This window comes from Phyllobates terribilis, unplaced genomic scaffold (genome assembly GCF_046119375.1).
Source record: "Phyllobates terribilis strain yellow unplaced genomic scaffold, ASM4611937v1 Scaffold_4__5_contigs__length_816908805, whole genome shotgun sequence".
Classification (NCBI taxonomy): domain Eukaryota; kingdom Metazoa; phylum Chordata; class Amphibia; order Anura; family Dendrobatidae; genus Phyllobates; species Phyllobates terribilis.
Genome location: NW_027362764.1, coordinates 423,024,094 through 423,039,083, shown reverse-complemented (window position 1 = coordinate 423,039,083; position 14,990 = coordinate 423,024,094). Strand labels below are relative to the sequence as shown.

General features: G+C 44.8%; 1 protein-coding gene across 1 annotated transcript in view; it reads right to left on the bottom strand.

Moving 5' to 3' along the window:
- ANKH (ANKH inorganic pyrophosphate transport regulator) overlaps nt 1-14,990 on the bottom strand; it is a 162,235-nt gene that overhangs the window by 13,335 nt on the left and 133,910 nt on the right. The window contains exon 11 of the mRNA XM_073678629.1: nt 13,547-13,646. Coding sequence (XP_073534730.1) covers nt 13,547-13,646 — 100 coding nt within the window. The remainder of the gene's footprint in view (nt 1-13,546; nt 13,647-14,990) is intronic.

Sequence of the window (14,990 nt, the reverse complement as noted above, 5' to 3'; positions counted from 1 at the left end):
GGACAGGGGGTTATAGATTATATAGCATATAGACAAGGGTTATAGATTACATAGCATATGGACAAGGGTTATAGATTATATAGCATATGGACAGGGGGTTATAGATTATATAGCATATGGACAAGGGTTATAGATTATATAGCATATGGACAGAGGGTTATAGATTTTATAGCATATGGACAGGGGGTTATAGATTATATAGCATATGGACAGAGGGTTATAGATCAGGGCCGGCGTCGGCACCCGGCGCACCCGGGCAAATGCCGGGGCCCTGAGCAGGCAGAGGGGCCCACTGGCGGTCGCGCACCCCGCTGGGCTATGGGCGGAGGAGAGCGGTGTCAGCGCCCGCCCTTCTCCGCCGCTTGCTCAGGGCCCCGGCAGCCGGATACTTACCTCTCCCCGTGCCTCCGCAGATCAGCTGTCTTCCTGCTCTGCGCTCCCTGTGACGTCTCAGGTCAGAGGGCGCGGTGACGTCTTTACACCGCGCCCTCCCCTGAGCAGTCACAGGGAGCGCTGAGCGGGAAGACGCCGACAACGCTGGAGTTCGGAGCCGAGCAGCGAGCGGCGGGCAGCAGGCAGCGGGCAGCAGGTAGCAGGTGAGGAGAAGGGAGGTAAGTATTTGATTTTTTTTTTTTTTTAATGTATGGAGGCATGGGGCAGGGCCGGCTCCAGGTTTTTCTGGGCCCCGGGCGAAAGAGTCTCAGTGGGCCCCTTTAACACATACCACGATTCATGATGCAGAGGTACGGCGGAGAAATATATATATATATAGTACAATGCAAAGATTTCACTTCATGAGTGATATCTATTGTAAATTCCACAATAGCTCAGAAACCGGTGAATCGCTCCACACAGAATAGTGGCCCCCATATAAGGCTCCATACGGAATACTGGTCCCCATATAACGCCCATACGGAATACTGGCCCCCATATAACGCTTCATACGGAATACTGGCCCCCATATAAGGCCCCATACGGAATACTTGCCCCCATATAAGGCCCCATACGGAATACTGGCCCCCATATAAGGCCCCATACGGAATACTGGCCCCCATATAAGGCCCCATACGGAATACTGGCCCCCATATAAGGCCCCATACGGAATACTGGCCCCCATATAAGACCCCATACGGAATACTGGCCCCCATATAAGACCCCATACGGAATACTGGCCCCCATATAAGGCCCCATACGGAATACTGGCCCCCATATAAGGCCCCATACGGAATACTGGCCCCCATATAAGACCCCATACGGAATACTGGCCCCCATATAAGACCCCATACAGAATACTGGCCCCCATATAAGGCCCCATACGGAATACTGGCCCCCATATAAGGCCCCATACGGAATACTGACCCCCATATAAGGCTCCATGCGGAATACTGACCCCCATATAAGGCTCCATGCGGAATACTGACCCCCATATAAGGCTCCATGCGGAATACTGACCCCCATATAAGGCTCCATGCGGAATACTGACCCCCATATAAGGCTCCATGTGGAATACTGGCCCCCATATAAGGCTCCATACGGAATACTGGCCCCCATATAAGGCTCCATACGGAATACTGGCCCCCATATAAGGCCCCATATGGAATACTGGCCCCTATATAAGGCTCCATATGGAATACTGGCCCCCATATAAGGCTCCATAAGGAATACTGGCCCCCATATAAGGCTCCATACGGAATACTGGCCCCCATATAAGGCTCCATACGGAATACTGGCCCCCATATGGAATACTGGCCCCCATATAAGGCTCCATACGGAATACTGGCTTCCATATAAGGCTCCATACGGAATACTGGCCCCCATATAAGGCTCCATACAGAATACTGGCCCCCATATAACGCTCCATACAGGATACTGGCCCCCATATAACGCTCCATACAGGATACCGGTCCCCATATAATGCTGCATGCAGGCTGTTACCCCCCACATAATGCCCCATACAGGCTGTCCCCCCCTTATAATGCTCCATGCAGGCTGTTACCCCCCACATAATGCCCCATACAGGCTGTCCCCCCCCTTATAATGCTCCATGCAGGCTGTTACCCCCCACATAATGCCCCATACAGGCCCCTCCCTTTTAATGCTCCATGCAGGCTGTTACCCCCCACATAATGCCCCATACAGGCTGCCCCCCCCTTATAATGCTCCACGCAGGCTGATCCCCCCCACATAATGCCCCATACAGGCCCCCCCTTTTAATGCTCTATGCAGGCTGTTACCCCCCACATAATGCCCCATACAGGCTGCCCCCCCCCTTATAATGCTCCATGCAGGCTGTTCCCCCCCACATAATGCCCCATACAGGCCCCCCCCTTTTAATGCTCCATGCAGGCTGTTACCCCCCACATAATGCCCCATACAGGCTGCCCCCCCTCTTTATAATGCCCCATGCAGGCTGTCACCCCTCCTCTTTATAATGCTCCATGCAGGCTGTCACCCCTCCTCTTTATACTGCCCCATGCAGGCTGTCACCCCTCCTCTTTATAATGCCCCATGCAGGATGTCCCCCCCTCTCTTTATAATGCCCCGTGCAGGCTGTTCCCCACCTTATAATGCCCCATGCAGGCTGGTCCCCACCTTATAATGCCCCATGCAGGCTGTCACCCCTCCTCATTATAATGCCCCAAGCAGGAATCCCCCCCCTCTTTATAATGCCCCATGCAGGCTGTTCCCCACCTTATAATGCCCCATGCAGGCTGTCACCCCTCCTCTTTATACTGCCCCATGCAAGCTGTCACCCCTCCTCTTTATAATGCCCCATGCAGGCTGTCACCCCTCCTCTTTATACTGCCCCATGCAGGCTGTCACCCCTCCTCTTTATAATGCCCCATGCAGGATGTCACCCCTCCTCTTTATAATGCTCCATGGAGGATGCCCCCCCTCCCCTCTTTATAATGCTCCATGCAGGCTGTTCCCCCCCACATAATGCCCCATACAGGCCCCCCTTTTAATGCTCCATGCAGGCTGTTACCCCCCACATAATGCCCCATACAGGCTGCCCCCCCTCTTTATAATGCCCCATGCAGGCTGTCACCCCTCCTCTTTATAATGCTCCATGCAGGCTGTCACCCCTCCTCTTTATACTGCCCCATGCAGGCTGTCACCCCTCCTCTTTATAATGCCCCATGCAGGATGTCCCCCCCTTATAATGCCCCATGCAGGCTGGTCCCCACCTTATAATGCCCCATGCAGGCTGTCACCCCTCCTCATTATAATGCCCCAAGCAGGAATCCCCCCCTCTTTATAATGCCCCATGCAGGCTGTTCCCCACCTTATAATGCCCCATGCAGGCTGTCACCCCTCCTCTTTATAATGCTCCAAGAAGGATGCCCCCCCTCCCCTCTTTATAATGCCCCATGCCTCCATACATTAAAAAAAAAAAAAAAAATCAAATACTTACCTCCCTTCTCCTCACCTGCTACCTGCTGCCCGCTGCCTGCTGCCCGCCGCTCGCTGCTCGGCTCCGAACTCCAGCGTTGTCGGCGTCTTCCCGCTCAGCGCTCCCTGTGACTGCTCAGGGGAGGGCGCGGTGTAAAGACGTCACCGCGCCCTCTGACCTGAGACGTCACAGGGAGCGCAGAGCAGGAAGACAGCTGATCTGCGGAGGCACGGGGAGAGGTAAGTATCCGGCTGCCGGGGCCCTGAGCAAGCGGCGGAGAAGGGCGGGCGCTGACACCGCTCTCCTCCGCCCATAGCCCAGCGGGGTGCGCGACCGCCAGTGGGCCCCTCTGCCTGCTCAGGGCCCCGGCATTTGCCCGGGTGCACCGGGTGCTGACGCCGGCCCTGGCATGGGGCATTATAAAGAGGGGAGGGGGGGCATCCTTCTTGGAGCATTATAAAGAGGAGGGGTGACAGCCTGCATGGGGCATTATAAGGTGGGGAACAGCCTGCATGGGGCATTATAAAGAGGGGGGGATTCCTGCTTGGGGCATTATAATGAGGAGGGGTGACAGCCTGCATGGGGCATTATAAGGTGGGGACCAGCCTGCATGGGGCATTATAAGGGGGGGGGACATCCTGCATGGGGCATTATAAAGAGGAGGGGTGACAGCCTGCATGGGGCAGTATAAAGAGGAGGGGTGACAGCCTGCATGGAGCATTATAAAGAGGAGGGGTGACAGCCTGCATGGGGCATTATAAAGAGGGGGGGCAGCCTGTATGGGGCATTATGTGGGGGGTAACAGCCTGCATGGAGCATTAAAAGGGGGGGCCTGTATGGGGCATTATGTGGGGGGGAACAGCCTGCATGGAGCATTATAAAGAGGGGAGGGGGGGCATCCTCCATGGAGCATTATAAAGAGGAGGGGTGACATCCTGCATGGGGCATTATAAAGAGGAGGGGTGACAGCCTGCATGGGGCAGTATAAAGAGGAGGGGTGACAGCCTGCATGGGGCATTATAAAGAGGAGGGGTGACAGCTTGCATGGGGCAGTATAAAGAGGAGGGGTGACAGCCTGCATGGGGCATTATAAGGTGGGGAACAGCCTGCATGGGGCATTATAAAGAGGGGGGGATTCTTGCTTGGGGCATTATAATGAGGAGGGGTGACAGCCTGCATGGGGCATTATAAGGTGGGGACCAGCCTGCATGGGGCATTATAAGGTGGGGAACAGCCTGCACGGGGCATTATAAAGAGAGGGGGGGACATCCTGCATGGGGCATTATAAAGAGGAGGGGTGACAGCCTGCATGGGGCAGTATAAAGAGGAGGGGTGACAGCCTGCATGGGGCATTATAAAGAGGGGGGGCAGCCTGTATGGGGCATTATGTGGGGGGTAACAGCCTGCATGGAGCATTAAAAGGGGGGGGCCTGTATGGGGCATTATGTGGGGGGGAACAGCCTGCATGGACCATTATAAGGGGGGGGGGCAGCCTGTATGGGGCATTATGTGGGGGGTAACAGCCTGCATGGAGCATTAAAAGGGGGGGCCTGTATGGGGCATTATGTGGGGGGGAACAGCCTGCGTGGAGCATTATAAGGGGGGGGCAGCCTGTATGGGGCATTATGTGGGGGGTAACAGCCTGCATGGAGCATTAAAAGGGAGGGGCCTGTATGGGGCATTATGTGGGGGGTAACAGCCTGCATGGAGCATTATAAGGGGGGGACAGCCTGTATGGGGCATTATGTGGGGGGTAACAGCCTGCATGGAGCATTATAAGGGGGGGACAGCCTGTATGGGGCATTATGTGGGGGGTAACAGCCTGCATGCAGCATTATATGGGAACCGGTATCCTGTATGGAGCGTTATATGGGGGCCAGTATCCTGTATGGAGCGTTATATGGGGGCCAGTATTCTGTATGGAGCCTTATATGGAAGCCAGTATTCCGTATAGAGCCTTATATGGGGGCCAGTATTCCGTATGGAGCCTTATATGGGGCCAGTATTCCGTATGGAGCCTTATATGGGGGCCAGTATTCCTTATGGAGCCTTATATGGGGGCCAGTATTCCATATGGAGCCTTATATAGGGGCCAGTATTCCATATGGGGCCTTATATGGGGGCCAGTATTCCGTATGGAGCCTTATATGGGGGCCAGTATTCCGTATGGAGCCTTATATGGGGGCCAGTATTCCGCATGGAGCCTTATATGGGGGTCAGTATTCCGCATGGAGCCTTATATGGGGGTCAGTATTCCGCATGGAGCCTTATATGGGGGTCAGTATTCCGCATGGAGCCTTATATGGGGGTCAGTATTCCGCATGGAGCCTTATATGGGGGTCAGTATTCCGCATGGAGCCTTATATGGGGGTCAGTATTCCGCATGGAGCCTTATATGGGGGTCAGTATTCCGTATGGGGCCTTATATGGGGGCCAGTATTCCGTATGGGGCCTTATATGGGGGCCAGTATTCCGTATGGGGTCTTATATGGGGGCCAGTATTCCGTATGGGGTCTTATATGGGGGCCAGTATTCCGTATGGGGCCTTATATGGGGGCCAGTATTCCGTATGGGGCCTTATATGGGGGCCAGTATTCCGTATGGGGTCTTATATGGGGGCCAGTATTCCGTATGGGGCCTTATATGGGGGCCAGTATTCCGTATGGGGCTTTATATGGGGGCCAGTATTCCGTATGGGGCCTTATATGGGGGCCAGTATTCCGTATGGGGCCTTATATGGGGGCAAGTATTCCGTATGGGGCCTTATATGGGGGCCAGTATTCCGTATGAAGCGTTATATGGGGGCCAGTATTCCGTATGGGCGTTATATGGGGACCAGTATTCCGTATGGAGCCTTATATGGGGGCCACTATTCTGTGTGGAGCGATTCACCGGTTTCTGAGCTATTGTGGAATTTACAATAGATATCACTCATGAAGTGAAATCTTTGCATTGTACTATATATATATATTTCTCCGCCGTATCTCTGCATCATGAATCGTGGTATGTGTTAAAGGGGCCCACTGAGACTCTTTCGCCCGGGGCCCAGAAAAACCTGGAGCCGGCCCTGTTATAGATTATATAGCATATGGACATATGGACGGGGGTTATAGATTATATAGCATATGGACGGGGGTTATAGATTATATAGCATATGGACAGAGGGTTATAGATTATCCATATGCTATATAATCTATAACCCCCATCCATATGCTATATAATCTATAACACTGTCCATATGCTATATAATCTATAACCCTCTGTCCATAAACTATATAATCTATAACCCTCTGTCCATATGCTATATAATCTATAACCCTTGTCTATATGCTATATAATCTATAACCCTCAGTCCATATGCTATATAATCTATAACTCCCCATCCATATGCTATATAATCTATAACCCCCGTCCATATGTCCATATGCTAAATAATCTATAACCCCCGTCCATATGCTATATAATCTATAACCCCCGTCCATATGCTATATAATCTATAACCCTCTGTCCATATGCTATATACAGTTATATGAAAAAGTTTGGGCACCCCTATTAATCTTAAGCTTAATGTTTTATAAAAATTGGTGTTTTTGCAACAGCTATTTCAGTTTGATATATGTAATAACTGTTGGACACAGTAATGTTTCTGCCTTGAAATGAGGTTTATTGTACTAACAGAAAATGTGCAATCTGCATTCAAACAAAATTTGACAGGTGCATAAGTATGGGCACCTCACCAGAAGAGTGACATTAATATTTAGTAGATCCTCCTTTTGCAAAAATAACAGCCTCTAGTCGCTTCCTGTAGCTTTTAATGAGTTCCTGGATCCTGGATGAAGGTATTTTTGACCATTCCTCTTTACAAAACAATTCCAGTTCAGTTAAGTTTGATGGTCACTGAGCATGGACAGCCCTCTTCAAATGATCCCACAGATGTTCAATGATATTCAGGTCTGGGGACTGGGATGGCCATTCCAGAACATTGTAATTGTTCCTCTGCATGAATGTCTGAGTAGATTTGGAGCGGTGTTTTGGATCATTGTCTTGCTGAAAGATCCATCCCCTGCGTAACTTCAACTTTATCACTGATTCTTGAACATTATTGTCAGGAATCTGCTGATACTGAGTGGAATCCATGCGTCCCTCAACTTTAACAAGATTCCCGGTGCCGGCATTGGCCACACAGCCCCAAAGCATGATGGAACCTCCACCAAATTTTACTGTGGGTAGCAAGTGTTTTTCTTGGAATGCTGTGTTTTTTTGCCGCCATGCATAACGCCTTTTTGTATGACCAAACAACTCAATCTTGGTTTCATCAGTCCACAGACCTTCTTCCAAAAAGAAATTGGCTTCTCCAAATGTGCTTTTGCATACCTCAGCCAACTCTGTTTGTGGCGTGCTTGCAGAAAAGGCTTCTTTCGCATCACTCTCCCATACAGATTCTCCTTGTGCAAAGTGCGTTTTATAGTTGACCGATGCACAGTGACACCATCTGCAGCAAGTTGATGCTGCAGCTCTCTGGAGGTGGTCTGAGGATTGTCCTTGACTGATCTCACCATTCTTCTTCTCTGCCTTTCTGATGTTTTTCTTGGCCTGCCACTTCTGGCCTTAACAAGAACTGTCCCTGTGTTCTTCCATTTCCTTACTATGTTCCTCACAGTGGAAACTGACAGGTTAAATCTCTGAGACAGCTTTTTGTATCCTTCCCCTGAACAACTATGTTGAATAATCTTTGTTTTCAGATCATTTGACAGTTGTTTTGAGGAGCCTATGATGCCACTCTTCAGAGGAGGTTCAAACAGGAGAACAACTTGCAAGTGGCCACTTTAAGTAGCTTTTCTCATGATTGCATACACCTGGCTATGAAGTTCAAAGCTCAATGAGGTTACAAAACCAAAAAAAGTGCTTTAGTAAGTCAGTAAAAAGTAGGTAGGAGTATTTAAAACAAGAAAATGATAAGGGTGCCCATACTTATGCACCTGTCAAATTTTGTTTGAATGCAGATTGCACATTTGCTGTTAGTACAATAAACCTCATTTCAAGGCAGAAACATTACTGTGTCCAACAGTTATTAAATATATCAAACTGAAATAGCTGTTGCAAAAACACCAATTTTTATAAAACATTAAGCTTAAGATAAATAGGGGTGCCCAAACTTTTTCATATAACTGTAATCTATAACCCCCTGTCCATATGCTATATAATCTATAACCCTCTGTCCATATGCTATATAATCTATAACCCTTGTCCATATGCTATATAATCTATAACCCCCTGTCCATATGTTATATAATCTATAACCCCCGTCCATATGCTATATAATCTATAACCATTGTCTATATGCTATATAATCTATAACCCCCGTCCATATGCTATATAATCTATAACCCCCTGCCCATGCTATATAATGTATAACCCTCTGTCCATATGCTATATAATCTATAACCCCCCCGTCCATATGCTATATAATCTATAACCCTTGTCCATATGCTATATAATTTATAACCCTTGTCTATATGTTATATAATCTATAACCCCCTGTCCATATGCTATATAATCTATAACCCCCTGTCCATATGCTATATAATCTATAACCCCCTGTCCATATGCTATATAATCTATAACCCTCTGTCCATATGCTATATAATCTATAACCCCCTGTCCATATGCTATATAATCTATAACCCCATCTATATGCTATATAATCTATAACCCCCGTCCATATGCTATATAATCTATAACCCTTGTCCATATGCTATATAATTTATAACCCTTGTCCATATGCTATATAATCTATAACCCCCTGTCCATATGCTATATAATCTATAACCCTTGTCCATATGCTATATAATCTATAACCCTTGTCCATATGCTATATAATCTATAACCCCCTGTCCATATGCTATATAATCTATAACCCCATCTATATGCTATATAATCTATAACCCCCTGTCCATATGCTATATAATCTATAACCCCATCTATATGCTATATAATCTATAACCCCCTGTCCATATGCTATATAATCTATAACCCCCATCCATATGCTATATAATCTATAACCCCATCTATATGCTATATAATCTATAACCCTTGTCCATATGCTATATAATCTATAACCCTTGTCCATATGCTATATAATTTATAACCCTTGTCCATATGCTATATAATCTATAACCCCCTGTCCATATGCTATATAATCTATAACCCTTGTCCATATGCTATATAATCTATAACCCCCTGTCCATATGTTATATAATCTATAACCCCCGTCCATATGCTATATAATCTATAACCATTGTCTATATGCTATATAATCTATAACCCCCGTCCATATGCTATATAATCTATAACCCCCTGCCCATGCTATATAATGTATAACCCCCCGTCCATATGCTATATAATCTATAACCCCCCGTCCATATGCTATATAATCTATAACCCTTGTCCATATGCTATATAATTTATAACCCTTGTCTATATGCTATATAATCTATAACCCCCTGTCCATATGCTATATAATCTATAACCCCCTGTCCATATGCTATATAATCTATAACCCTCTGTCCATATGCTATATAATCTATAACCCCCTGCCCATATGATATATAATCTATAACCCCATCTATATGCTATATAATCTATAACCCCCTGTCCATATGCTATATAATCTATAACCCCCTGCCCATATGCTATATAATCTATAACCCCCTGTCCATATGCTATATAATCTATAACCCCATCTATATGCTATATAATCTATAACCCTTGTCCATATGCTATATAATCTATAACCCTTGTCCATATGCTATATAATTTATAACCCTTGTCCATATGCTATATAATCTATAACCCCCTGTCCATATGCTATATAATCTATAACCCTCTGTCCATATGCTATATAATCTATAACCCCCTGTCCATATGCTATATAATCTATAACCCCATCTATATGCTATATAATCTATAACCCCCTGTCCATATGCTATATAATCTATAACCCCCGTCCATATGCTATATAATCTATAACCATTGTCTATATGCTATATAATCTATAACCCCCGTCCATATGCTATATAATTTATAACCCTTGTCCATATGCTATATAATTTATAACCCTTGTCCATATGCTATATAATCTATAACCGTTGTCTATATGCTATATTTGGGCATATAATTCCAGTTAGGGAAATGGTGTTGTATCAAGATTCTCCTCTATTAGTGACTTCTCTGCGAGTCTAGTGCTATATTTTCCTTCTTTTACCATAATGTTATACTATTTTTTATTGTTTCAGGATAACTGTATTACCAGTTTATGACTAATACACTAATGGTAAACTCACCAATTGTTATATAATAAACATACTTGTCAGATGTATAGGGAACATACAGTGCTCAGCATAAATGAGTATACCAACAGATTTGTCACAAAACCTTTAGTTTTTTGCAGACCCAAAAAAGTAATTTTTTTTAATCAAATGTATTCAAGACCATGTTGCAAAATGAATACACCCCAATGAAAGTCAGGAGCAAAGCTAAAGTGTAGACTACAAAATTCTAATTATCAACAATTCAACCACAGGTAAGTCTAATTATTCATTAAATAGGTGTCCAAAAGACAGTGGACTATAAACCGGCGTTACTTAAAGAAAATCCCTTCCAATTTCATGCTGTCAGCAATGGCACCACATGGAAGAGAACTGTCACAAGCCTGAGAGAGAAATTAATTTCTTTACAAAAGAAAGGTGAAGACTACAAGAAGATCAATGAAGTTTTAATTATCAGTCACAATACTGTAGCAAAAGTGATGTAACATTGTAACAAAGATGGAACGCAACTATCTCTCATAAACATCCAGGCCGGCTACAGAAGTTAACACCTAAACAGGGTAAAAGGGATCTAGTGGCCAAGTGTATCTCCTTGTCTGAACCCAGCTGAAAAACCCATGGGGGGAATTCCGGAGAGACAAGTTGATCATCACTCTCCATCCAGCATTCATATAGATGTTGCAATATGTCGCCAACTTGTTCATTACATGTCTAAAATACTTGGTGCTGTCCTCAAAAATGATGGAGGTCATATGAAATTCTAGATGTAGTTGTTTTTTATGGAGGTGTGTATTAATTTCTGTCTCTTCAAATTTGAGTAAAGTTATAGTAATTAACCTTACTTTCATGTTATGGGTTAAACAAATGTTCTATGAAACTCAGTCTTGTCAAAATTTTGGAAATTGTTCATGTGTTTAGTGAGATATTAATTAAAATTTTACTTTTCAAAGCGAGTGTACTCATTTATGCTGAGCACAATTTATATATTGAGACAGATAATTGATTAACTATAGATCCAATTTAGATCAATGCATAACATGTACATGTAGCTCTTAGTGCTATAGAAAAATGATGTAATACGTAGAATGTAACATATTTTGGTTCTTGCAAGGCAACATTACAATTAATCAGAACTCTGCATACAGTGATGTTACCAAGATAAATAGTATATAATGTCATATTACACTTGATAAGGGGAATCATTGAGCATGTCATTTAGTTGTGGTCACGCACAATACTATATATCCTACAAAGAAGAGTGATCATAGAACCAAAAATTACAAAGTAGATTGTCTTTACTCATTCATTGTCTCTGTGGTATCAAATATATTTTTAAATTATTGATGAATTACTGTTACTATATATTATTGTAACTACAGTATAAAACCTCTTTCTACGATATCTCATTGCTTCAATCACTTGAACGCCGTCTGGCTTGGCTTCTTGCTATTTGCCGGTTCGCATGGTTGGCGGCTGGTGAGGCGTTTGAATCCTTGGTTTTCTCTTCAGCCGTGCTTGTTCTTGTTGTGTGACCTAAATTCTGTTCATGTGATTGGGCATGTAGATCTGGACTTGGGTCTCACGACCTGACATGTGCTGCTTGACGTTTCCTTGAGACGCACCCACTTTTGGGCCAGCACCATTGCATGTGCCACTCATCTCTGGGTTATTCCATACTATTGGCCAGTTTGGCATATAAGCAGAGTTCCTGATGATGTGACGCAACCCACAGCTGTAGGCACAGTACCTAACGTGTCGGTGTTTGGAGCCATGCCAGGAGAAGGCTTTATGTATATTTACTCCCTTTACCTATTATCATAATGTCCATCGGGCATAGTGAAAATATCGGGGGAGAATCAAAGGCATTTACTACCTTTTATATCATCTTGCACTTTTTGTGACTTTAAACCCTCTTGCTGTATGTGATATAAGACTTTGGTAAATCCTTAATGTACATTATTCTACCACCGATTTAGGCCCATAGTATTACTCCATTTCACTATACTTACCCCCTGCTGTGCTGTGACTCCATCCACTGGATGACACATTTTTTAATCTGTCTTTATATACGTTTTGTGACTCAAAGACCATGTTCTATGTAATTTTGGTCTCATGAGCACTGGTTTCTGTAGGCTATAAGGCATCGTAGTAACATAATTTGGTGGTGAAGCTTCAATATCTATGCTATAGGTAACACTATCTCCTACGCAATAGTTAAATACACACTTGGGCTCCGATTCTTTAACACCGCCAATTTCCTCGCTGGTGTTGGTGAGGTGGGGGGGGGGGTGTAGGAGTCAGATGCTCATGATTCAGTAAGAAGATGCACGTCTCTTCATGAATCAGGAGTGTCTGACGAGTGGCATGCAACTCGACACAAATCTTACTGCAGTCTATGGATGGCGTAACATTTCTGTAGTAGGATCTCAGATCGTCATGAACTACACTAGCTGTGGCACCACACCCCTGCTCTGCCCATTTTGTCAGAACTAGGAGAAAATGGCATGAAAATGCCAAAAGTCGCAAAAATGTTGCACAATTGCAAATTTTTTGTGACTTTTCAAAAAGGCATTTACTCCAGATAAATTGTGAAATTACTATGCTGTGTGTTTCAAACTCCAAGGCCCCGATCCATCAAACAGTGCCAAGCCAGTGAGGTGAGATGAAACCTTCTGCTGTATGAACGAGCATATATACTAATAACACCCTATTGATAGCTTCATCAGTCTAACAGATTCATGGGCATGGAATATTTCTGCCTAATTATAAGTAACATATCCACTGTCCTGCTGTCTCATCATGAATGGAGGCAAACAGATATTACCTGTTTTCGATATACATAGCAAGATGCAATAGCCACCATGGTGGATTCTCCAACAAAGCCAGCCAGAAGGGATCCCACACCTAATGTGGCTCCATGAACCCTGCAAAAAGTAAGCAGCATAATTATTATGAGTAATAGGATACAAAGGCACTGTGCATCAGCCTGGCAGGATGAGACTACCATTTACCGATAAGGGTAAATTTGAACTGAACCAATATAAAGGAAGATATGATTTCATTACAAGTCAGTGCTATCCTTCTAGTTCTGGTTCCCATTTCATGTATGGTTTCTCCAGCTTTCTGTCTATGAACAGTGTACATAGACAGCTGTCAATCAGTAGTGTGGGGGTAGAGATCAGCATTCAGAAAACTGGTAGAACTGCAGCAGATAAGTGATTTTTTCAAAACTGCAGCAAGCAGCCCAGTAGGTGATACATCACTGGAATTAGGGTCTCTGTCCCTACATCATGCTGCTCATCGATGGAGAAGCAAAACCCTGATGACAAACTACCTTTAACCGCTTCCCGACCGCCCACTGTATATAAACGTCGGCGCTGCCTGGGCTCTGTGCAGCGCCGACGTTTATAAACGGTCGGTGGTCCCACAGCGCTCAGGACCCCCAGGGTCCTGCAAGCTCTGCGGGTGCGGTGCAGAGCGATTGCTCTGACAGGGGATCAGGTCCCAATGATGTTAACCCTTTGCTATCTTCTAGATGCCGCGATCTATAGCAATCGCGGCATTTAGAAGATAGTGAGAGGAGAGGGGGTCGTCCACTTACCTCTCCGATGGCCCCCTGATGTCTGAGAGGACCTGGCATTGTCATGGCAGCCGGAGGTCACATGACCGCCTCTGGGTCTGCCATGCACGGTGTCGTGCTAGGCTCAGCCTGCAGCTGAGTCTAGCAGGAGATAATGACAGTTTTACACTGTCAGCAGAGCTCTCATGCAATGCAATACATGTCTATTGCATGAGACCAGTGATTAGAAAAATAAAAATTAATGTCCCATACAGGGACTAAGTAAAAATGTAAAAAAAAAGTCTAAAAAATGTTTTCAAACTGTTAAAAAAAAAAAACACAAAATAAATAAAAATAAGAAAAATATTAAACCAATAAATCCGTATATTTATGCAAAAACAAAAAAAGTACACATTTGGTATCTTCGCGTCCAAAACAACCCGATCTATAAAACTGTCACACTAATTAACTCCTGTGCACTCCGTAAAAAAAATAAATAAAAAACGGAGCAAAAAACTATGCTATTTCATCATATCGCCAAACAAAAAGTGGAAAAAAATGCGATCAAAAAGCAAAATGGAAATAAAAATGGTACCGCTGAAATCATCTTGTTCCGCAAAAAAAAAAGCCGCCATACAGCTCCATCAGCCGAAAAATAAAAAAGTTATAGCTCTCAGAATAAAGCGATGTAAAAAAAATATTTTTTCTA